This window comes from Photinus pyralis, unplaced genomic scaffold (genome assembly GCF_008802855.1).
Source record: "Photinus pyralis isolate 1611_PpyrPB1 unplaced genomic scaffold, Ppyr1.3 Ppyr1.4_LG9, whole genome shotgun sequence".
In the NCBI taxonomy this organism is placed as follows: Eukaryota; Metazoa; Arthropoda; class Insecta; order Coleoptera; family Lampyridae; genus Photinus; species Photinus pyralis.
In genome coordinates this window covers 7547766-7573177 of record NW_022170878.1, presented here as the reverse complement: position 1 = coordinate 7573177, position 25412 = coordinate 7547766, and the positions used below count along the sequence as shown (strand labels likewise).

The 25412-nt window shown below is 39.7% G+C and overlaps 2 protein-coding genes across 2 annotated transcripts; one reads left to right on the top strand and one right to left on the bottom strand.

Annotated features, from left to right (window-relative positions):
- Positions 1 to 7617: 7617 nt before the first annotated feature.
- LOC116180649 (vesicle-associated membrane protein-associated protein B) lies at positions 7618 to 11952 on the bottom strand. Its single transcript, XM_031500748.1, has 4 exons — positions 11757 to 11952; positions 11432 to 11584; positions 11094 to 11380; positions 7618 to 8581 (listed from the first exon to the last, which is right to left on the bottom strand). Exons 1-4 carry the CDS (start codon positions 11812 to 11814, stop codon positions 8363 to 8365), a joined length of 717 nt encoding a protein of 238 aa, XP_031356608.1. The 5' UTR covers positions 11815 to 11952; the 3' UTR covers positions 7618 to 8362.
- Positions 11953 to 20573: 8621 nt separating this feature from the next.
- LOC116181419 (insulin-like growth factor-binding protein complex acid labile subunit) lies at positions 20574 to 22417 on the top strand. The gene is made up of 2 exons (XM_031501786.1): positions 20574 to 20707; positions 20756 to 22417. The coding sequence occupies exon 2, from the start codon at positions 20775 to 20777 to the stop codon at positions 22377 to 22379; it is 1605 nt and encodes a 534-aa protein (XP_031357646.1). The 5' UTR covers positions 20574 to 20707; positions 20756 to 20774; the 3' UTR covers positions 22380 to 22417.
- Positions 22418 to 25412: the final 2995 nt, after the last annotated feature.

The window sequence follows — 25412 nt, the reverse complement described above, 5'->3', positions numbered from 1 at the left end:
ATGTCTAAACTTTAAAACAATTCCCAAAAATCCCAACTGTACCTAACCCTATAAAATTGGAAACAATAAATCCAAATACCGTTACAATACGTTTTGGGTTTTAGATTTAAAGATTTGAGCCTGGCCCTTTTCACTTTAGTGACAAATCACGGAAGCTAAAACCAGTCTCAAACTTAGGAAAAAATTTTATCGTTGGGAGTCATAGAGAAATATCGTACATTCCGCGCCACTTTCAAATTTCGGCAGAGATCGGATCGGACTGGGTGAATAGAAATCGTCTGAAACACCCCCAGTCCCCCGGTATACGAATATCTGGGGGGTATGGAATACCTCCCAGTACCTCGGAATACGAATATCCATATCCATACCTCCCAGGCTCCCCGGTTCTATACTTTTCGCTAAATCGTTTAGGGCCCGTAGCACTTGCATCTTAATTTTTGATAAAAGAGCTTAGGGCTGAACGTTTTTGTATGTGAACGTAGCACCGGGGGGGGGGGTCTAGGGGGTATGGAATACCCCCCAGTACAGTAACCAGTATTCCGGTATCCGGTATACGAATATCCATATCCATACCTCCCAGTCTCCCCGGTTTTACATTCTTCTCTAAAACGTCTAGGACCCTTAGCACTTGCGCCTCAATATTTGATAAGAGGCCTTAGGGCTTAACGTTTTTCTACGTGAACGTGGCACCAGGGTGTCTGGGGGTATGGAATACCGCCCAGTACTCCGGTATACGAACATTTTTTGCTAAAACGTTTAGGGCCCGTAGCACTTGCATCTCAATTTCTGACAAGAGACCTTAGAGCTGAATTTTTTTGTACGTGAACGTAGCACCGGAGAGTCTGGGGGGTATGGAAACCCCCTAGTATACGAATATTTATATCCATACCTCCCAGACCCATCGGTTCTGCATTCTTCGCTAAAACGTTTAGGGCCCTTAACACTAGCACTTCAATTTTTGGCAAGAGGCCTTAGAGCTGAACGTTTTGTGGGTGAACCGTGAACGTAGCACCGGAGGGGGGGGGCTGTTGGGTATTCCTAAGGGTAGGTAAGGAACATCTCACAGTATACGAATATTCTATGACAATATTGTACTGCAATGGAAGATTGATTCTGACTTCATCCTGGGGAGTATTCCATGCACCTCCACCCCCCCCCCCCCGGTTCTACTTTCTTCCCTAAAACATTTACATTCCATACCCCCTGTTCTACATTCTTCGCTAAAACAATTAGGGCCCTTAATACTTGCACCAGAGAAAAATACACAAATCGCAGAATAAACAAGAATAAACAACTCATGGGCATTTTTAAAAACTGAAATAGCTTAGTAAATGGCTGTGTGATAAGGTAGTAGCATGCTATATATTACCGATGTTTCCTTTCTTTCTTCAGATATAAGGAATTATTTATATTCAATCACGATAAGGAGCCGAGGAAGAGGCTATGGTTGGTAGAAATTAATTCCTTTCGTTGAGCCCTTTCATTAGAGTACCATGAAACATAAAATCAGCCCCCCCCCCCATCTCTCTTTTGATAAGGAGGGAGAAAGTGGCAGTTGACGGAAAACAGTTCCTTTCGTTGAGACCTTTAATTGGAATGGCTACCATGGATGAAAATTAATTTCAACCCCCTCCCACCTCCCCCCTGGCCTCCCACTGATCTCGGAAAGGAGTCGCGCAGGAAAGTTGTAGTTTGTACAAACCAATTCATTTCTGTCAGACCTTTCATTAGAATGCCATGAAGAGTAGAACGTGATGCCCCCCCCCCCCCCTTTACCTATAGGCAAAATCTCTAGGACCATTCGCATAGAAGTAGTTCAAAACGGTAGAAATGCGTCGGGAGGGACGGACGGACAAAACGAAAACAATAGCACATTTTTTTTAATTCTTAAAAAAGGCGCTAAAAATATGTCTCCCATTGACCGGAAATCTTTTTTGCAGGTCTTGGTCTTTACCGCTGAAAAAATTATAGATGAACAACTTTAAGAGACGTGGCACCCTTGCAACTTTTTCAAAACCTTGGAAACCCATAGAACCTCTTAATGGGCCTCTACATTTTTTTAACTTCGAATTTTGCGTTCCTCTGGAGACAGGAAGCTTTTGGTTGCTTCAAGAATTTTTTTACCTTTCCGAAACATTTCCTTTTTGAATTTTTACTTGCTCTTTTAAATTTGTTGAATTTTTTCTTCACTGAAGAATCTGTACTTATAATATCAAGAGAGTGGGAATTTAAAGAACCCGACGAAAGAATTGAAAAAATTCAAAGGAGCAAAGGGAAAATAAGCGGAACAATCAGACGAAATGGCCGAATTTGAAGACTGCGGGTAGTTTTGGAAAAGTGCGATCAAAAAAAATTGGAAACAGGTATCCGAAAATCGAATCCCATGTGAAGGATCCATCCGAGAAATTGGAGGAATAGGAAACATTGGACTAGCGGCTTTTTTTAATTATGCAAAAACCTTTGGAAGATTTTGCCACCCCCTATAAACAGGGAGATCTCGGCGAAATCCAGTTCGTCCCTGATCGTTTTTCGACTTGGAAAAACCGTCTCTCTCAAACGCGATTAGAAAGCAAGTCAACTTCGGCAATTTGTAGATAAGAAACCGAAAAGGCGAGATCGTTGGCCTTGCAGGTGTGTCGTTATAGCCGAATGAGTCAGTTTCATTTCAAAAGCGGGCGCGATAATAGTGTCTTTTGTGTAAAATTTATCAAACGTAGTCAATGGGGTAAGTTTATGAATAATTAATTTAGGTGTAGGTGTACCCAAAATTGGGGGGGGGGGGTTAGAATTCAGTAAAACGTCCCATTTTGGGATCAATTCAGCATTTTGATTTACGTTGAAAACCCTTTAGCTCTGTATAGGCGTTTCTAATTTGTGCTTTTTTTTTCAGAAATTGTACCAAGGGCAGCTAAACAATCGAGGTAAGCGATTTTTTCTTTTACGTAAGTGCCATATTGGGTACATTGTTAAGGTGACGTTGCTATAGTGACTAATGCGAAGCGTATTTGTGAAAAACTTGTTCCGATAAAAGCATCGAATGCTTTTCTAAGCAAAGAACGTAAACCCAAAATCCGAATTTTTAATATTTTTCGACGTCGTTTTAACGAAATTTGAAAAGAATTGGACCGTTCAATTATCAAAATTGTTATCTCAAAGAGTACTTGAGACCGAAACATCTACATTTTTTTATCTTTCACCTGCAGCTTGCAGTTGAAAATTATCTCACGCGTTTTTTTATCGTTTAATTTATCGCAATTAATTTGTATTAGAACACAAAGAATGTGGTTGTAAATGAAAATTAATCCATAAACAAAACCATTAACATTTTTGTCCAAAAGAACAATTGGTATTAGCACATTAGATACGTGAGGCGATTATTTTCAACAATTAATTATTTCCTAAATATCTCCTCCTTGTATTTTGATCCTGATACAAGGAGTTTTGAAATCATTCGGGAAACGTAGTGCGTCTGGAAGTTATTGCACTATTTTCCCCCTTTTGCGCCCTTTGTGATCTAATTAAAGTTTCTTTGGGCTGCTTTGCTCATACTAAAACAATTGTTAAGAGACCGCAACACAACATAAAGTAGCACCGGGGGGCCTGGGGGGTTTAGAACACTCAAGGAAAATTCTGAGAGAGCGTCGAATTATTCTTTCTCTCTCTTTTTTTTACCAAAACTTAGACTTAGACACCGAACACAACAGAATGTAGTATCGGGGGGTCCAAGAAAAAAACCCATCTAATTAGTTCCCTATTCGGGGAATATTCCACCTCCCCCCCGCCCCCCAAGATCCCTCGGTGTTACGTTTTCCTCCAAATATTTATAGAGACTGCAACACAACATAATAACTAGCACCGGGGGGCCTGAAGGGTGGAAAAATCCCTTATTTTGAAGAGACGCCATCGAATTACCTAGTTTTCTCTCTTCAGGAGGGTATTAGACACCACAGATTGAAGTACCGAGGAGTCTGGAGGGTATGCCATATACACCCCAGTACTATTTTTCCCCGAACTGGCGCATCAAATTACTCTCCTGTCTTCTGGGTGCTATTGGCCCCCAATTACCCAAGGTAAATGGAATATCCTCCAGAGAAAACCCTTTATTTTTAAGACTTAAGATTTTTCTGGGGGGGTTCCACACCCTCTGCGCCACCTTTTCCTCCAAAATATTTAGAGACCGCTACACACAACAGAGTTGTGGGGGGAATAGGGTACGCCCCCCCCCCCCGGACAGTAATTCGATGCCCTATTTTAAAAAAAAACACTTCCATAGGGATTCTATGCCCCCCAGACCCCCTCGGTAAACATTTTCTTCTAAAATATTTAGAGACCACAACAGAACAGAAAGTGGTAACGGAAGGTCTGAAATACCCCCCAGGAAAAAAACCTTTCCTTTAAGAGCAGGCATCGAATTACTCTTCTCTCTTATAGGGGAATTCCATACCCCCCCTCAGACCTTCCGGTACTATCTTTTCCTCCAAAGCACTGATACGATAACACAACAGGGGGTCAGGAAAAACAATCAAATTCTCTCTTTTGGGGGGTGTTCCAAACCCATCACAACAGAAACTAGTACCGTGGGGTCTGAGGGCAAAAAACCACTTATTTGTAAAAGAGAGGGCATCGAATTACTCGTCCCTCGCCCCTTCTACTCAAAAAAATTTAGAGACCGCAATACACAATAGAATGTAGGTACTGGGCGGTGTGGATTACTCCCCAAAATAACCCCTTTTTTAAATTGAGAGCAACGAATTACTCTTCTCTCTTATGGGGGGTATTGATGCATAAGTACAACTACGACTACAATTAAAACTCAACAATTATGCGCCTCTTTATAATAAATTCCACCAGATTTCCTAATTACTTTTTAGAGGAATTTAATACAGGGCGTCTCGCATGTTATTCCCATATCTTAAAAAAATTACGTTACTTGGTAGGTAGTAGGTACTACTTTTCAGAAAGTAGTACCGTAGAGTCTGAGGGGTACCCCCCTAGGGAAAAACCATTTATTTTTATGAGAGGGCGTCGAATTACTCTTCTTGCTTCTGAGGGATATTCCATACCCCCAGACCCCGGTCCCTTTTCCTCCAAAATATTTAGAAACCGCGGCACAACAGAATGTAGTATCGAGGGGGTCTCAAGGGGAAAACCCATTACTTAAGGGAGGGCATAGAAATATTCTTCTCTAATCTGGGTGCTATTCCATACCTCCCAGACCCCTAGGTACTACATCTTTTTCTACAAAATATTCAGAGACCGCAACAAAACGGAAACTATAGTACCAGGGGTCTGAGGGGGTATAGATTACCTAATTTAATGTTCATTTTTCTATAACGATCATAACGATCTTCGTTTACTGGGTTATAAGAGAGGGCATCGAATTGCTTCTCTCTCTTCTGAGGGACATTCCATACCCCCCAGGTACTAGTCCGGGTCCAAAGGAAAAAAAACAATTTTTTAAGAAAGAGTATTCCTCTTATGGGGAGTATTCCATACCCCTCGGGTATAACTTTTCCTCCAAAATATTGAGAGACCGCAACACATCAGAAACCAGTACCCGGGGGGTCTAAGGGGTATGGAATATCCTCCAGGAAAAAAAACCCGTATTTGTAAGGGGGGGGGGGTGTCTGAGTAAAAACCGGGAGGTGTGTGGGAGGGGGGGGGGAATACTCCCCAGGCATCGAATTACTCTTCCTTGTTCTGGGTATTCCGTACCTATCTCTCAGGTACTAATTTTCCTCCAAAATATTAAGAACCCAACACAATAGAAAGTAGTACCGGGGGTCTCTTTGGGTTATGGAATACTCCCCAGGAAAAAAACCTTTTTTTAAAGAAAGGGCATTGAATTACTCGCCGCTCTACCCTGCCTTACTCCCAAAAAAAAAACCTTTCTTAAAGTGAGAGCGAATTAGGTACTTCTTAATTACCCTTCTCTCTTATGGGGGGGTACTCCATATACCCCTTAGGTACTATACTTTTCCTCCAAAATATTGAGAGACCGTAATAACACAGCAGAAACCAGTACCGGCGTTTTGAGGGGTATGAAATAGTCTCCAGAGAAACCCCTTTTATTAAGAAAGTGCATCGAATACTCTTCTCTCTTCTGGGGAGTATTCCATGCCCAAAGGTACTACCTTTTTTCCTTTAAAATATTTAGACCGAAACACAACTCAAAGTGGTAACGGGGGTTATGGAATACCCCCTAGGAAAAACACTTTTTTAAGAAAGGGCATCGAATTACACTTTCCTCTTCTGAGGGGTCTCCTGTACCACTCAGATACTAGGTACTTTTCCTCCAAAATATTAAATGACCGCAACACAACTGAAAGTATAGACAGTACCGACGAGTCTGAGGGTTATGGAATAACCCCCAGGAGAAACTCCGATCAACAAAACCTGGGTTACTTTAAAAAATGACAAATTAAGAATTTCAAATTTTACAAAGAAGAAAAAACAAAGCGTTTAAGCAAAACCAAGTTCTGTACTGTACCTCTTAGACCATATAGTACTATATATATATATATGGTCTAAGACTGTACCTACATAGCCTGTTTTCCCTAATTCTTATTGAAAATCTTTTTTATTTTTTAAAACAAATGTACGCGCGAGAGGGATGCACAGATATCACTGTACTCGCGTAACCTTTAGGAGAAAGATGAGAGGTTGATAAAAATACGTGTTAACGCGTCTTTAGATGGCTGAATACTAACGGGAAAGGAAAGTTTTTCTTTTAAAGTGCAATTTCTACTGAACAGAACCATGTGTTTTGCTTAAACGCTTTGATTTTGCTTTTTAAAATTTTAAATGCACGATTTATCATGTTGTAAAAATAGTCAAATTAATTTAATTAAATTGGCGAAACTGCAAAATAATGGACCAATCAGGGCGCGAGTTCACCAATTATCTTCGTCAATTAAATACGCATAGTAAAACCACCAATAAATCCGTTAATTTTATTTAATTGAAACCTCACGATTTTACAGGTTCTAAAGAAATAACAGGAATCATCGATCAGTTTTTAATTAATTTAAATTAATCATTATTGTCTATCGACCGTATATGTCTTTTGAGATAGCCTGAACTGTACAAAAAAACTCAAAAACTGTTTTTTAAGCCATCCCGGTTGACAGTTGAGTCAAGCACATGACCAGGGTTTTCTTTCCCAGGGCACTATAAAACAAGGTCACTCCTTAGTTACGAGATCGGAAAATCCCCTCGGCCACGAGCAACTGACAGGTGAGGGAGGTCCCTTACCAAGCGGCAATGGTGTTCCGCCTCTAGGTACTCATGGCACAATATTAATGGTCTGTTACCCTGGTGTCAATATAATAATGAAACACGCATTTTTGAAAAGAGCGGCAAACTTATGTTCATTCTATCCATCGTATAATAAAAAAGTCTATCACACTTCTCCTAGTGGACTGTAAGGTATCAATTTTTTTTACGAAAATCACGGTCCAACGCATTTTTTTCAAACGCGGGGCAAAAAGTACGGAATTTCTTTGATTATTTTACATTGTGGCGTCATCGCCTCAAGCAGATTGTGTGCAAATACGAGTATGAATTAAATAGTTTATTGAAGATACACTTACCAGCCTAATAGCATAACAAATCATACATAGTTATCGTGAAGTTTATTATAATATAATACATTATGAACAGTTGCACCAAGCCAAGTTTATTAAAAAAAATAAATTACACGAACTAATTAACTAAAACAGCAGATCGTCCTAGTCTTCAAAACATACATCTACGAAAGGTAAATGAAACACAAATACAACAGATTATAGTGTTCGCTAACACAAAACATGCAATAAACTGTCACAATCTTGGCAAGTGCGTAACTAACCATTACCAAAACAAAGAAACTAAAAAAAGGAAATGCAAATGAAATGGAACTGTATAACGTACATATATTGTATAATGATATTCTTCCTTTAAATCTCAACTACTGTAATATTTTTTTTGAAATTACCACATATTGCAATCTTAAGTAAGGATGCCCCCCCTCCCCCTCCCCAAGTTGCGCTGATGCGAATATGATTTGTGTGTTTTTCAACTGAGTAGCTTCGATCCCTGTTCTCACGACGCGTGCATCAATTTAAAACTATACAATACGAAAATACGAAATTTTCACTCACACACACACATCACAGTCGTCAATTAGCCAATGAAGGGTTTGAAATAAAAAAAAAAAGGTCCGAAAAAACATAACCTACTCGGCGGGTCGCTGTCCTATTTTATTTCGATCAAACAAAGTAAAAGAAACCGAGACAGGAGGAAAAGAAAATTAATATACAATAGTGGAAAGATCAGAAGCCACTGTATTTGTCTGTACACGTAACAATTAAACTGTAGGTGTTCAAAGTATGAATTTCCCCATGATGATGCCGAAAATCGCGATCGCGATGCCCGCGACGAGGTAAGCGACGGAGATTCCCTGCGGCTGGACCGCGTTCGGCGTGTACTTCGACAGCTGCGGCTGTCCCACGTTCGCCGAGTGCTTCAATCTTAGGATCTCCTCTTTGAGCCGCAGATTCTCCTGCCTCAGCAGGCTCTCCTCCTCGCGCAATTGCTGTACCTGCAACAAGCCAGTTCAAAGGATACTTTAGTTTCGGTATTGTACTTAAAATAGACACATTCGAAAAGAAAATGAAACAAAACACAAATTAATTCTGTTTGAAAAAGCGGTTTTTTGGGTTTCGGAGGAGTTTTTTTTGGGGTGTCAAAACAAAAATTAAAGCACAAACATTTATATTCATGTCCCCCCCCCCCCAATGTTTTTTTAATTAATTATTTTTAATTTTCCAGAAGTGACAAAGAGAAGCTGAAAATTAGAACTCTAAAATGCGTTGAACAAAATGTCTCCCTCATGTTAGTGGACACTCTTCTGGGTTTTTGGGTTACATGAGAGCGTTTGGGGAAGGGGGGTCGTAATTATTTTTAATATTCAGGAAGTGGCAAAGAGAAGGTGAAGATTCGTACACTAAAATCCGTTTAACAAAATTTTTCCTTCACGTATAAGACACTTCACTGAGTTTTTTTGGGTTTTGAGTGCGCTTTTTTGGGGTTTCGTAAATATTTTTATTTTTCCCAGAAGTGAATTAAAGTGAAGGTAAAGATTCGAACACTAAAATGCGTTTAACAAAATTTTTCCTTCACATATAAGACACTTCACTGGGTTTTTTTGGGTTTTGAGTGTGCTTTTTTGGGGTTTCGTAAATATTTTTATTTTTCCCAGAAGTGAATTAAGGTGAAAGTAAAGATTTGAACACTAAAATGCGTTTAGCAAAATTTTTCCTTCACGTATAAGACACTTCACTGGGTTTTTTTTGGTTTTGAGTGCGCTTTTTTGGAGTTTCGTAAATATTTTTATTTTTCCCAGAAGTGAATTAAAGTGAAGGTGAAGATTCGAACACTAAAATGCGTTTAACAAAATTTTTCCTTCACGTACAAGACACTTTTACTGGGTTTTTGGGTTTTGTGCGCTTTATTGAGGTTTCGCAAATATTTTTATTTTCCCAGAAGTAAATTAAGGTGAAAGTGAAGATTCAAACACTAAAATGCGTTTAACAAAATTTTTCCTTCACGTACAAGACACTTTTACTGGGTTTTTGGGTTTTATGGGTGCGCTTTATTGAGGTTTCGCAAATAATTTTATTTTCCCAAAAGTAAATTAAGGTGAAAGTGAAGATTCAAACGCTAAAATGCGTTTATCCAAATGTTCCTTCACGTATAAGACACTTCACCGGGTTTTTGGGTTTTATGGGGGTGCTTTTTTGGGGTTTCGTAAATATTTTTATTTTCCGAGAAGTGAATTGAGGTAAAAGTGACGATTCGAACACTAAAATGCGTTTAACAAAATTTTGTCTTCACGTATAAGACACTTCACTGGGTTTTTTGGGCGCTTTTTTGGGGTTTCGTAAATATTTTTTATTTTTCCCAGAAATGAATTAAGGTGAAAGTGAAGATTCAAACACTAAAATGCGTTTATCCAAATTTTCCTTCACGTATAAGACACTTCACCGGGTTTTTGGGTTTTATGGGGGCGCTTTTTTGGGGTTTCGTAAATATTTTTATTTTCCAAGAAGTGAATTGAGGTAAAAGTGACGATTCGAACACTAAAATGCGTTTAACAAAATTTTTCCTTCACGTACAAGACACTTTACTGGGTTTTTGGATTTTATGGAGGCGCTTTTTTGGGGTTTCGTAAATATTTTTTATTTTCCCAGAAGTGAATTGAGGTAAAAGTGACGATTCGAACACTAAAATGCGTTTAACAACATTTTTTCTTCACGTATAAAACACTTCACTGAGTTTTTTGGGTTTTGAGGGCGCTTTTTTGGGGTGTTGTAAATATTTTTATTTTTCCCAGAAGTGAATTAAGGTGAAAGTGAGGATTCTTCAAACACTAAAATGCCTTTACCAAATTTATCCTTCACGTATTAGACACTTCACTGGATTTTTTGGGTGCACATTGTTTGGGATTTCGCAAATATTTTTATTTTTCCAGAAGTGAATTAACGTGATAATCAAGAGCACTAAAATGCTGTTTTTAACTACGGGTTTTTTTGGGGTTTCGTAATTATCCTTATTATTCCACATAAAAGCAAAGTTAAAAATAGGGCATCTACATAAATGCTTTTAACAACATTTTTCCTTCACGTACAAAACCTTTTTGGGTATTGTGGGTGTTTTTTAATTATCTTTATTAGTGAATTAAGATGCAAATGGCTACTTATGTGCTTTCAATAAAATTGTTTTTGTGTACAGTTCACCCATTTGAGTTGTTTTGGATTTTAGAACCGTGTTATCTTGGGTTTCATATATTAGTATCAGTGGGGTCTTGACTAAGTATCTTCTTGCCGCCTATAGGATAGTTTCTCATGATAATAAATTTGTTATCATGGAAGCTACTGTTAGATAAGAGTTAAATGTAACATGAAAAATCAACTATGACTTTGAAAACTTCTTTTAAATATAAAGTTACAGAGTTTGTCAAACCCAAGTGGGTTATCCACCCTGCAACAGTCTTCCTCGGAACGAAAGTGACATTTTACAAGTACTGCTTCCATTTTCTGCCGATGTATTACCTCGACTGCCGCCTCCTCCAACTCCAAATTCTCGTGAGCCGCCGGCACGAACGTCTGCTGAGTCGGTTTCGGACTGACCTTAGCCGGTTCCTCGGCGGCGGGCGCGTCGGCCTGATCCGGCGGCAGCTCAAACACGCACTTGAGCTTCGAGTCCATCATCTGCTCCGGATTGATGTCCTTCCACAACTGCTCGAGGTTCGCATCCGAGTCGGGCGCGTAAACCGTCTGCACCATGAACTTGTGCTTGTTTTTCTCGACCGGATCGAATACAAACGGCTGTAAACAGACTAAGCGCGGCACGCGGTTAGTATCCGCCCCGTATGCGTGTCGCTACTTACTGGCAATTTCCGCATTACTGCTCGGCTCGAGTATTCCCGAATTTGGTCTAACACAGTATTTCTTGGGGGCGGTAGTCTTTATTTTAAATAGAACTTTCCTATCCGATGGATTGGTTAATTTCATATAAGATGTCACTGGTACGCTAAAGGGGCCTGAAATGATAACGAGTTAATCAATGGATGGACTTTGGATTAACATTAAAATTCGCCAAGCGAAATTGGCTGACCGCAGGCTGGCAGATTGCTGGGAACTATTGGAAGGAAAAAGGGCTGATAACTTGAAATAGATTTGCGGGTTTGGGGGAAGTTATGTTCGGCCTCTCACCTCTAAATCTAAGCTCATTTTGCGGTTCGATCGTCAGCACCTGCTCGGGTTTTGCCATTATTTACAACTACGTCGTCCCAAACTGGCCGAAATTTAATTCAAATACGCGTATTTTTGCTTTTTTTCCCAATGACGGATTCACTTGTGTGCAGCTTTAACGTTTTCTGACAGGCACGCGCATGACAGTTTAAAGAACAAAGATGGCGATGACATAACACAAGTGCAGTGACATCATCGACCAATGATCACAGTTGCCGGTACTTACTACGTCGGCTGACGATAGATGGCGCTAAACAACCGACTGAGATCAATACTTTGGTATTAGTGTACAGTGTGAACCGAAAAATAGTGCTCAGCGCACCGTTTCACTAAAGCGTTTTATAAAGTTAGCCACGGAGTCATTACCAGCACTTACACTATAATTCCTTGAAAGGGTCCATGGGGGTGAAAGTATTCCCAGGAGGTCTGAGGGGTTTGAAGTAGCCCCCCCCCCCTCCTGACAGTTGTAGGGCTTTCTGGAGGGTATTCCATATTTTTTAATAAGAAACCTTGGCACCGAACGTTTAGTGTGTGAACGAAGGACTGGAGGGGGGGATATATCCCCCTCCTCCTTCCGTATACGAGTATCGTATGACAATGTTATTACAATGAAGATTGATTCTGTCTACTTGCTGGGAGGTATTCCGTACCTACCAGATATCCCGAATTACTTACATTGTTTTCTAAAACGTGTAGGGCCCTTAGCACCCCTTAGTACCCCAATTTTTGATAAGCGGTTTTAACGTGGAACGTTTCGTGAGTGAAAGGAGAACTGAGGGGTACGAATACCCCCAAGTGTACGAGTATCGTATGAAAAATTGTAGTGCAATGACGATTGATTCAGTCATTTCCCTGAGGGGTGCTCCACACCCCCCACATAACCGGTTCAGTATTCTCCCCTAAAGCGTTTGGGGCCTATAGCACTTCCAGAGTGCAATGAAAATGGATTCTGATGTTTTCTTGGGGGGGGGGGGTCTTCCATACTCCCAAACCCCCGGGTGTAAATATCTTCTCTAACACGGTTAGAACCCTTTTTACTTATTTCGTACCCTTACTATCACACCATCATTTTTTATAAGAGGCCATTTTGTTTGTGAGCGAAGGTAGCACCGTGGGTAGGGGGATCCAGGAGGTATAGCATATCCCCCCACGATAGGAATATCTCATGACAGTTGTAATGCAATGAAGATTGATGCTTCAATTTCGGGGAGAGGGGGGGGGGATTCCATACCCTCCGATTCAGTATTCTCCCCTAAAGCGTTTAGGAACCTTGCTCCAGTGCAATGAAAATTGATTCTCTCTTCTTCATGGAGGGGGGGGGGGGTATTCCGTACCTCCAAACCTCCCGGTTCTAAATACTTCCTTATCACGTTTAGGACCATTAGCATTTATACCATCATAAGAGGCCATTTTGTTTGTGGGTGAACGTAGAACCTGCGGGTCCAGGAGGCATGGAATATCCCCCAGTATACGAATATCTCATGACAGTTGCAAGGGAATTGATTCTGTCTACTTGCTATTGGGTAGTCCATACCCACCAAACACCCCGGATCTCGATTGGTTTCTAGAACGCGTAAGGCCCTTACCTTCATGTTTGATCAGAGGCCTTAGGGGTGACAGTTTTGTGGGCAAACGAAGCACTGGGCGATCGGAGAGGTATGGACCCCCCCCCCCCCCCCCCCCCGCTACCTATGACAATTGTAGTGCGGTGAAGATTGATATTCTGTCTACTTTCTGAGCGGTATTCATACCGGTTAACCCAACCGTACTACGTTTTTCCATAACAGCGATCAGCCTTCAAACTATTACTATTCCATAAACTCAGGTCCCACAGTACGCCCCCCCTCCCCCAAATGCGTTTGCGTTTCAGTTTCAGAATATAGTTCTTGTGAATGGACAGTCTAACATAGTACTGGGGGTTCCGAGGGGTCATTGGAAACAATGTTCATATAATGGGGAGGGGGGGGAGGAAGCATACATAACCGAATCCTCCCTTAATACTAGGCGTGGGGTACAAACCGACAAACCACACTGGTACTTTGTTTTCCACAAGGGAGCTTAGCCTTGAAAACATCCGAGTTTCGAGTGGACAATCAAATATACTACCGGGAGATTTGGAGGGTATAGAATAACCCCCCCTACCAGGTATACCTCCTTTTCTAATTGGCACATCGTGTATAAGGAGCTGAAACACTTCCTCGAACATTATAACATACTGATACCAAACTGGAAAAGATTTAAAACGAAATTTGGCTTCGAAATATTTTTGTGGGTGATGGGAAAAAACCTCCTCGACTATTATGTTCTCCTGGTAGGCAGACAAAATTTTAAATGAATTTTCTAATTGTCACTTCGTGTATTAGGAGCTGAAACACCTCCACGCACATTATAACCTCCTGATACCAAATTGGAAAATATTTAAAACGAAATTTGGCTACGAAATATTTTTGTGGGCGATGGGAAAAGATATCCACAACTATTATGTTCTCCTGGTAGCCAGACACAATTTTAAATGAATTTTCTAATTATTGTCACTTCGTGTATTAGGAGCTGAAACATCTCCTCCCACTTTATAACCTCCTGATACCAAATTGGAAAAGATTTAAAACGAAATTTGGTTTCGAAATATTTTTGTGGGTGATGGGAAAAGACCCTCTCGACGATTATGCTCTCCTGGTAGCCAGACAAAATTTTAAATGAATTTTCTGATTGACACTTCGTGTATTAGGAGCTGAAACATCTCCTCGCACATTATAGCCTCCTGATACCAAATTGGAAAAGATTTAAAACGAAATTTGGTTTCGAAATATTTTTGTGGGTGATGGGAAAAGACCCTCTCGACGATTATGTTCTCCTGGTAGCCAGACAAAATTTTAAATGAATTTTCTGATTGACACTTCGTGTATTAGGAGCTGAAACACCTCCTCGCACATTGTAGCCTCCTGATACCAAATTGGGAAAGATTTAAAACGAAATTTGGCTTCGAAATATTTTTGTGGGTGATAGGAAAAGACCTCCACAACTATTATGTTCTCCTGGTAGCCAGACAAAATTTTAAATGAATTTTCTGATTGGCACTTCGTGTATTAGGAGCTGAAACACCTCCTCGCGCATGATAACCTCCTGATATCAAATTGGAAAAGATTTAAAAACTAAATTTGGCTTCGAAACAATTTTGTGGGTGATAGGGAAAGACATCCACAACTATTATGTTCTCCTGATAGCCAGACAAAATTTTACAAAAATTTTCTGATTGGCACTTCGTGTATTAGGAGCTGAAACGTCTCCTCCCACTTTATAACCTTCTGATACCAAATTGGAAAAGATTTAAAACGAAATTTGGCTTCGAAATGTTTTTGTGGGTGATAGGAAAAGACCTCCACAACTATTATGTTCTCCTGGTAGCCAGACAAAATTTTACAAGAATTTTCTGATTGGCACTTCGTGTATTAGGAGCTGAAACACCTCCACGCACATTATAACCTCCTGATACCAAATTGGAAAATATTTAAAACGAAATTTGGCTTCGAAATATTTTTGTGGGTGATGGGAAAAGATCTCCTCGACTATTATGTTCTCCTGGTAGCCAGACAAAATTTTAAATAAATTTTCTAATTGTCACTTCGTGTATTAGGAGCTGAAACACCTCCTCGCACATTATAACCTCCTGATACCAAATTGGAAAATATTTAAAACGAAATTTGGCTACGAAATATTTTTGTGGGCGATGGGAAAAGATATCCACAACTATTATGTTCTCCTGGTAGCCAGACACAATTTTAAATGAATTTTCTAATTGTCACTTCGTGTATTAGGAGCTGAAACATCTCCTCCCACTTTATAACCTCCTGATACCAAATTGGAAAAGATTTAAAACGAAATTTGGCTTCGAAACATTTTTGTGGGTGATAGGAAAAGACCTCCACCACTATTATGTTCTCCTGGTAGCCAGACAAAATTTTAAATCAATTTTCTAATTGTCACTTCGTGTATTAGGAGCTGAAACACCTCCTCGCACATTATAACCTCCTGATACAAAATTGGAAAAGATTTAAAACGAAATTTGGTTTCGAAATATTTTTGTGGGTGATGGGAAAAGACCCCCTCGACGATTATGTTCTCCTGGTAGCCAGACAAAATTTTACAAGAATTTTCTGATTGGCACTTCGTGTATTAGGAGCTGAAACATCTCCTCCCACTTTATAACCTTCTGATACCAAATTGGAAGAGATTTAAAACGAAATTTGGCTTCGAAATGTTTTTGTGGGTGATGGGAAAATACCTCCTATGTTCTCCTGGTAGCCAGACAAAATTTTAAATGAATTTTCTAATTGTTACTTCGTGTATTAGGAGCTGAAACACCTCCTCGCAAATTATAACCTCCTGCTACCAAATTGGAAAATATTTAAAACGAAATTTGGCTTCGAAATATTTTTGTGGGCGATGGGGAAAGATATCCACAACTATTATGTTCTCCTGGTAGCCAGACAAAATTTTAAATAAATTTTCTAATTGTCACTTCGTGTATTAGGAGCTGAAACACCTCCTCGCACATTATAACCTCCTGATACCAAATTGGAAAAGATTTAAAACGAAATTTGGCTTCGAAATATTTTTGTGGGTGATGGGAAAAGACCTCCTCGACTATTATGTTCTCCTGGTAGCCAGACAAAATTTTAAAGAATTTTCTGATTGACACTTCGTGTATTAGGAGCTGAAACATCTCCTCGCACATTATAGCCTCCTGATACCAAATTGGAAAAGATTTAAAACGAAATTTGGTTTCGAAATATTTTTGTGGGTGATGGGAAAAGACCCTCTCGACGATTATGTTCTCCTGGTAGCCAGACAAAATTTTAAATGAATTTTCTGATTGACACTTCGTGTATTAGGAGCTGAAACACCTCCTCGCACATTGTAGCCTCCTGATACCAAATTGGGAAAGATTTAAAACGAAATTTGGCTTCGAAATATTTTTGTGGGTGATGGGAAAAGACCTCCTCGACTATTATGTTCTCCTGGTAGCCAGACAAAATTTTACAAGAATTTTCTGATTGGCACTTCGTGTATTAGGAGCTGAAACATCTCCTCCCACTTTATAACCTTCTGATACCAAATTGGAAGAGATTTAAAACGAAATTTGGCTTCGAAATGTTTTTGTGGGTGATGGGAAAATACCTCCTATGTTCTCCTGGTAGCCAGACAAAATTTTAAATGAATTTTCTAATTGTCACTTCGTGTATTAGGAGCTGAAACATCTCCTCCCACTTTATAACCTCCTCATACCAAATTGGAAAAGATTTAAAACGAAATTTGGCTTCGAAATATTTTTGTGGGTGATGGGAAAAGATCTCCTCGACTATTATGTTCTCCTGGTAGCCAGACAAAATTTTAAATAAATTTTCTAATTGTCACTTCGTGTATTAGGAGCTGAAACACCTCCTCGCACATTATAACCTCCTGATACCAAATTGGAAAATATTTAAAACGAAATTTGGCTACGAAATATTTTTGTGGGCGATGGGAAAAGATATCCACAACTATTATGTTCTCCTGGTAGCCAGACACAATTTTAAATGAATTTTCTAATTGTCACTTCGTGTATTAGGAGCTGAAACATCTCCTCCCACTTTATAACCTCCTGATACCAAATTGGAAAAGATTTAAAACGAAATTTGGCTTCGAAACATTTTTGTGGGTGATAGGAAAAGACCTCCACCACTATTATGTTCTCCTGGTAGCCAGACAAAATTTTAAATCAATTTTCTAATTGTCACTTCGTGTATTAGGAGCTGAAACACCTCCTCGCACATTATAACCTCCTGATACAAAATTGGAAAAGATTTAAAACGAAATTTGGTTTCGAAATATTTTTGTGGGTGATGGGAAAAGACCCCCTCGACGATTATGTTCTCCTGGTAGCCAGACAAAATTTTACAACAATTTTCTGATTGGCACTTCGTGTATTAGGAGCTGAAACATCTCCTCCCACTTTATAACCTTCTGATACCAAATTGGAAGAGATTTAAAACGAAATTTGGCTTCGAAATGTTTTTGTGGGTGATGGGAAAATACCTCCTATGTTCTCCTGGTAGCCAGACAAAATTTTAAATGAATTTTCTAATTGTTACTTCGTGTATTAGGAGCTGAAACACCTCCTCGCAAATTATAACCTCCTGCTACCAAATTGGAAAATATTTAAAACGAAATTTGGCTTCGAAATATTTTTGTGGGCGATGGGGAAAGATATCCACAACTATTATGTTCTCCTGGTAGCCAGACAAAATTTTAAATAAATTTTCTAATTGTCACTTCGTGTATTAGGAGCTGAAACACCTCCTCGCACATTATAACCTCCTGATACCAAATTGGAAAAGATTTAAAACGAAATTTGGTTTCGAAATATTTTTGTGGGTGATGGGAAAAGACCCTCTCGACGATTATGTTCTCCTGGTAGCCAGACAAAATTTTAAATGAATTTTCTGATTGACACTTCGTGTATTAGGAGCTGAAACATCTCCTCGCACATTATAGCCTCCTGATACCAAATTGGGAAAGATTTAAAACGAAATTTGGTTTCGAAATATTTTTGTGGGTGATGGGAAAAGACCCTCTCGACGATTATGTTCTCCTGGTAGCCAGACAAAATTTTAAATGAATTTTCTGATTGACACTTCGTGTATTAGGAGCTGAAACATCTCCTCGCACATTATAGCCTCCTGATACCAAATTGGAAAAGATTTAAAACGAAATTTGGTTTCGAAATATTTTTGTGGGTGATGGGAAAAGACCCTCTCGACGATTATGTTCTCCTGGTAGCCAGACAAAATTTTAAATGAATTTTCTGATTGACACTTCGTGACACTTCGTGGATTAGGAACTAAGACTCGATACACCCGTTTCTATTATCTCTACTTCCCTAATGGCTGTCTTTGGAAGACAAGTAATCGAATTGTAGTATACTGGGGAGTATTCGATATCCCCCAGACCCCCTCCGGTACTACGTTTTCCCACGAAAGCGCATGCTCTTCAGAACATTAACTATAGTTTTGTGAATGGACAATGTAACACAATACCGGGGCGGTCTGGGTGGTATGGAATACACATCAGAAAACCCCCCAGTAAACTAAAACTCCATAGTAAAGCTCCATAGTCCTTTCTCTAGCACGCTAGACAATTATCGAAAATTCGTATAATGGAGAGTATTCCATACCCCACAGATTACCCCGGTACCGCATTTTCCCACAAGGGCGCTTTCTCTTCGGACCATTAATTATAGTTTTTGAAAATAGACGGGCCGGGGGTTATGGAATACTCCCCAAAATACAAAAAATGTTCGATAACTGTTTTCCAAAGACCGCCATGAAGGTGTTAAAGGCAGAGACTGTAGTAACAAGTCTCTGGTTAAAGGTAATAGAGAAGGAGGTATGGAGTTTTAGTTTACTGAAGGTATTTTTGGAGGTCATTCCACCCCACCCCCGACCTACGGTACTGTTTTACACGCTTGGTCTTCGGAACATGAATTGTAGTTTTTTGTTAATGGACAGTCATAGTACTGGGTGGTATGGAACACTCCCTCCCTGCAATAGGGAGTCATCTATTCGTAATCTACGAGGTTTTTTCAATAAGTACATATACCGTAAACAATAATAATTCTTAGTAGTGAAGAAAACAAATCTTTACACATTAATTATAGTGAGATGACAGTCTAGCATAGTACTGGGGTGGTCTAGAGGCTGTGGAAGAACGCCCCCCTCTCCCTATCAATAACCCCCAAAAAGCTAAGGCGCGATGCCTCTTTTTCTATTATCTCTAGCGTCCTCATGGCGGTCTTTGGAAAACAGTTATCGAATGGTTCATATTCTGAGAGGTATTCCATAAACCCCCCCCCCTCTCCCACAACCCCTCGGCTTGATTTCAAAACATAAAATTATAGTTTTGTGAGTGGACATATTATACCGGTGGTTAAGGGGGTAGGGAATATCCCCCAGCAAACTAAGACTCGATACTTATTTCTCTATTATTTCTTTTTCAACATTTTCTTACCAATTTTTAATAATTTGGGATCATTTTCCAAAATGTTATAAGGATTTTCAAAATTTTTATAAATTTTTAATACATTTCCAATATGTTTCCTGCGCTTTTCCAAAGTTTCCCAAAGTTAAATGATCTTTTAACATTTCAGGCATCTTTCCACTAAGGCTTCAGATACAAATTTTGATATTGCAATGTGTACTTCTGCACTCCTGACACAATCAGTTACTGCTGAAGTGCTTGAGTCAGGAAAACGTAATAGTTTTCTTATCAGGAAAACACGCACAATTCCACCAGTCGGTTCTGCACCTTTGGTCCAATGACTTTGTGCTGAATTGTAGTATTAGGAAAGTATAAACGACCATGCTCTATTAAAGAATTTGAAAATACCACCTGTCGCATCACAGGTTTAGACAGTTATTTATAGTCAAGTATAAGGAGATAGAGGCAATAATAGCCATTTCAACTCGGAGTTCGAATGCCACAGGTTGGTATCAGGAGACCATGAAAATGACTTCTGTCACAATTTCAGCTTTCGACCTAATTGTGGCGCCGTGCGCTTAAAATATTATCCGTTTGCCCAACATGCACATGGTGACAGTTTTTGCAAGTAATTTTAACTACACCCACGCATCTATTGTTACATTTTATTGTATTGTCTATTTAAAAGCGTGGGAGTAACAATAAATCTATTTATACAAATTAGAAAGTTCCCGTTTGATCAAGTTTATTATTGGCGCAAAACTGCGTAACGCATTTAAATAATAATAATTTGTGTTGCACAAGCTGTTGATCCAAAAAAAGATGTCACGCTCCGATTTTACTATCATCGTATTCAGTCTGAATTTAGATTGATTGGTATTCGCGTGGTCGGTAAAGTAGGTAAGTGCAGCATCGAGTAAGTGTCTAAAAAGTGGTTTAATTAGAGACGGTGTAATTACGAAAATGCTCAGATGCATAGTCGTGGCATCTTTGGTCGGGCTTGTTATCTCAGAGTACAAAGGTTGTCGAAGTTATGAAACGCAAACGATATGTAGACAAGTTCACGACGTCCAATTTCTTCGCGATAGCTTGAAACAGAATACAACGGGAAGCTCCATCCACTTGGTGCACTGCAATATAGATGTAATCCCAGCGGATCTCTTCCCCAAGAATGTCACGCAGCTGAAGATCGACGATAGCAAAATCGTTGGCATTGAACGGGGGGCCTTTGCCGGCCTCGACAAGTTACACGAGCTGACCATCTTCTCGAATTTGATACCAACCTTACAGTCTGGGGTTTTTGAAAGGTCGACTCAGCTAAAAACCATCAGTATCTTCTACACGCACCTGGAAAATTTGGAAAAGGGGACGTTCGTTGGGCTCCACCACCTCCAAGAGCTCGACCTGTCCCACAACAACCTCAAGACCTTGGTCGATGGCGTTTTTCAAGACCTGAAGGCCTTGCAGATCTTGGATCTTCAGGCCAATCGACTAATGTTCATGCGAGAGGGATGCTTCAAAGGTCTACACGCGCTAAAACACCTATACTTGTCTCGCAACCAAATTCACTATTTACCCGCCAACATCTTTCAGCAAGTCACCCACTTGGAAGAACTCCACTTGAACTACAACAAACTGGACGGTTTGCAAGAAGCGTACTTCACCGGTTTGGGCCGCCTGGCGAAGCTGTACCTGAAGAACAACATCATCACGCAAGTAAGACGAGGCAGCTTCAGCAACCTGCAGGGCCTGAAACACCTCGACCTAACCTTTAACAGAATCGGAGTCTTCGATCCGAAAGCCTTCGAGGGCTTGCACATATTGGAAACGCTAACGGCGGGGAATAACGACTTTGAGGTTATCTTTAATGGGACCTTCGACCTCGATTATCTATCCTATCTCAGTCTCGAGTACAGCAATCTTGAGCGCATCGAAAAGAGCACCTTCGGCACCCTCCCCAGCTTGCAACACCTAAATTTGGGCAACTGCATCGTCAATCACATCGCGAGCGGAAGCTTCGGCCGACTGCCCAACTTGCGACGCCTCAACCTGGACAACAACAACCTCGCGCAAATCGACAACCTCACCTTCGGCGGGCTCGACAAGCTGACCGAGCTGCGACTGTCCGGCAATCGCCTGAACGCGCTCAAACCGAACACATTCAAGCACCTCGTCGCTCTACAGGAGCTGCGGCTCACCGGCAATCGGCTCGTCAACCTCGAGATCGGCATGTTCAGCGGACTGACGCTCCTCAAGGCGCTACACTTGGACAGCAACCAGATCGCGCGACTGCCCTCCGGCGTCTTCCAGAACATGCCGAACTTGGAGGTCCTCTCCTTGGCGAACAACGCGATACGCAACGTGGATAAAAACTCATTCGGCGGCCTGGTGAACATCCAAGAGCTGAATTTGATCGACAACCCGATCGAGTTCGTCGACGGGGATGCGTTTTTCGGATTCAAAAGGTTCAAGTTGATGATAAGCGAGGTGAATTTGACGCGCTCGACTTTGGAGGAGATCTCGTCGCAGGACCGGATCGATTTTCATTTTAATGTCGATAAATTATAAAAAGCCGAGCTTTAAATATAGGATTAATGCTAAAGAAACAAACCCATGACCCTTTAAGCGCTTGGGCCCAAAAACAGGCACACACTGGGTGAATTTTAAATTGTTAGGCTTGTATGGACTCAAATCATGACTTTCGTGACTCCTTTGGTCCAAAAATGTTAGAAATTCGATATTTTTTGGCGCCAAAACCCAAAATTTGAACCTTTTAGACCTTCGCAACCTATAATTTTGTGTACCCATGACCTTTAAAGTGCATGGGCCTAACAACGGGTCCAAATTTGCTACACATGAATGAATTTTAAAATTTTGAAACTTGTGAAATCAGAATTTGCGTAACTCCTGTGGTGAAAAATTATAGAAATATGATATTTTTTGGCGACGAAACCTAAAATTTAAGCCTTTTAGGCCTTCACAACCTATAATTTTGTGCACCCATGACCTTTGAAGTGCATGGGCCCAGCAACGGGCCCAAATTTGCTACTGATTAGAGAATTTTAATTTGTTTAACTTGTATGTACTTAAATCAGAATTTTCGTGACTCCTGTGGTCCAAAAATGATAGAAATTTGATGTTTTTTGGCGACGAAACCTAAAATTTGAACCTTTTAGACCTTCGCAACCTATAATTTTGTGTACCCATGACCTTTAAAGTGCATGGGCCCAACAACGGGCCAAAATTTGCTACTGATTAGAGAATTTTAATTTGTTTAACTTGTATGTACTTAAATCAGAATTTTCGTGACTCCTGTGGTCCAAAAATGATAGAAATTTGATGTTTTTTGGCGACGAAACCTAAAATTTGAACCTTCTAGGCCTGGACCCAAAAACTGGCACCCAGTTGCCATCAATACGGGAATTTACTTTATTTATTTACCTTTAACAAAATAATAAATATAACAGTGTTGGAATGGATTAATTTATACCATTAATGATTACTTATCACTCACAATGTATAACATAACACGAGCGAGAGTACAATTCTTATACAGCAAATGCCCATCTTTCTTGAAAGTTCTCGAACGCTTCTGAACGTGCCCGAATATTTGAAAATTTTCTCGAACAAACACATCATATTTCCCGGAAAGGATGCCCTTTGAATTTTTTTTCGAAATTGGTTTCTATTCTAGACTATAACTTTTGATTGAGAAGTCTGATCGAAAAAGTACGAATTGATTTGGATTCTACGCACCCAAATTAATAAGAAAAAAGTGTTTTCCCGAGAAATTTTGGTGTAGTCGATTTTTGGTAAAAAAGGAAGGTTATACACTGCCTTTTTTTGAGCCCCGAAAAAAAAATTGTCTCAGATCGACCCGGAAAAAAATTTTCTTATAGAATGTGGCCTGTAGAATCCATAATTTCAAACAGTTCCAAGATTGGGCTACTAGTTCAAAAGTTACAGCTCTTTGAATTTTTTTTCGAAATTGGTTTCTAGTCTATAACTTTTGATTGAGAAGTCTGATCGAAAAAGTACGAATTGTTTTGGATTCTACGCACCAAATTAATAAGAAAAAGTGTTTTCCCGAGAAATTTTGGTGCAGTCGATTTTTGGTAAAAAAGGAAGGTTATACACTGCCTTTTTTTGAGCCCCGAAAAAAAAATTGTCTCAGATCGACCCGGGAAAAAAATTTTCTTATAGAATGTGGCCTGTAGAATCCATAATTTCAAACAGTTCCAAGATTGGGCTACTAGTTCAAAAGTTACAGCCCTTTGAATTTTTTTTCGAAATTGGTTTCTAGTCTATAACTTTTGATTGAGAAGTCTAATCGAAAAAGTACGAATTGTTTTGGATTCTACGCACCAAAATTAATAAGAAAAAGTGTTTTCCCGAGAAATTTTGGTGTAGTCGATTTTTGGTAAAAAAGGAAGGTTATACACTGCCTTTTTTGAGGCTCGAAGAAAAAATTGTCTCAGATCGATCCGGAAAAAATTTTTTCTTATAGAATGTGGCCTGTAGAATCCATAATTTCAAACAGTTCCAAGATTGGGCTACTTTTCTTATAGAATGTGGCCTGTAGAATCCATAATTTCAAACAGTTCCAAGATTGGGCTAGTAGTTCAAAAGTTACAGCCCTTTGAAATTTTTTTCGAAATTGGTTTCTAGTCTAGAACTTTTGATTGGGAAGTCTGATCGAAAAAGTACGAATTGATTTGGATTCTACGTACCCAAATTAATAAGAAAAAGTGTTTCCCGAGAAATTTTGGTGTAGTCGATTTTTGGTTAAAATGGAAGGTTATTCACTGCCTTTTTTTGAGCCCCGAAGGAAAAAATTGTCTCAGATCGACCCGATCGAAATTTGAACCTTCTAGACCTTCGCAAGTTATAATTTTTTGTACCCATGGCCTTTGAAGTGCGGGGGCCCAAAAACAGGCACCCATACTTACTTTTTATGCGGGAATTCTAAATTGTTAAACTTGTTTGTAATCAAATCATAACTTTCCTGACTCGTTTGGTCCAAAAGTGTTCGAAATTTGATATTTTTTGGCGAACCCAAAATTTGAACCTTTTAGTCCTTTGCAAGCTATAATTTTTTGTACCTATGGCCTTTGAAGTGCGTGTGGCCAAAAACAGGCATACATTGGCTATATATGCGTGAATTTTAAATTGTTAAGCTTGTTTGTACTCAAATCATAGCTTTTCGTGACTCTTTTGGTCCAAAAATGATCGAAATTTGATATTTTTCGGCGACCAAATCCAAAATTTGAGCCTTCTAGGCTTTCGCAAGCTATAATTTTTTGTACCCACGGCCTTTGAAGTGCGTGGGCCCAATAACAGGCACACACTTGCTATATATAAGTGAATTTTAAATTTTTAAGCTTGTTTGTACTCAAATCATAACTTTCGTGAGTCCTTTGGTCCAAAAATGTTCGAAATTTGATGTTTTTTGGCGACCAAACCCAAAATTTAAAACTTCTAGGCCTTCGCAACCTATAGTTTTTTGTACCCATGGCCTGAAGTGCGTGGGCCCAAAATAGGTTTATTTTTTGAGTCTGTGAAGTGTCGAATTGAGTCGGGATGGCGCCCCACAGGCTTAGA

Excerpts from the sequence above, each read along its gene's own strand:
- LOC116180649 (XM_031500748.1), bottom strand. The coding sequence starts at position 11,814 with ATGGCAAAACCCGAGCAGGTGCTGACGATCGAACCGCAAAATGAGCTT. Across the intron at positions 11,585-11,756 it reads AAATGAGCTTAGATTTAGAG|GCCCCTTTAGCGTACCAGTG; the intron begins GTGAGAGGCCGA and ends TTATCATTTCAG. Across the intron at positions 8,582-11,093 it reads TGGAGGAGGCGGCAGTCGAG|GTACAGCAATTGCGCGAGGA; the intron begins GTAATACATCGG and ends GGCTTGTTGCAG.
- LOC116181419 (XM_031501786.1), top strand. The coding sequence starts at position 20,775 with ATGCTCAGATGCATAGTCGTGGCATCTTTGGTCGGGCTTGTTATCTCA.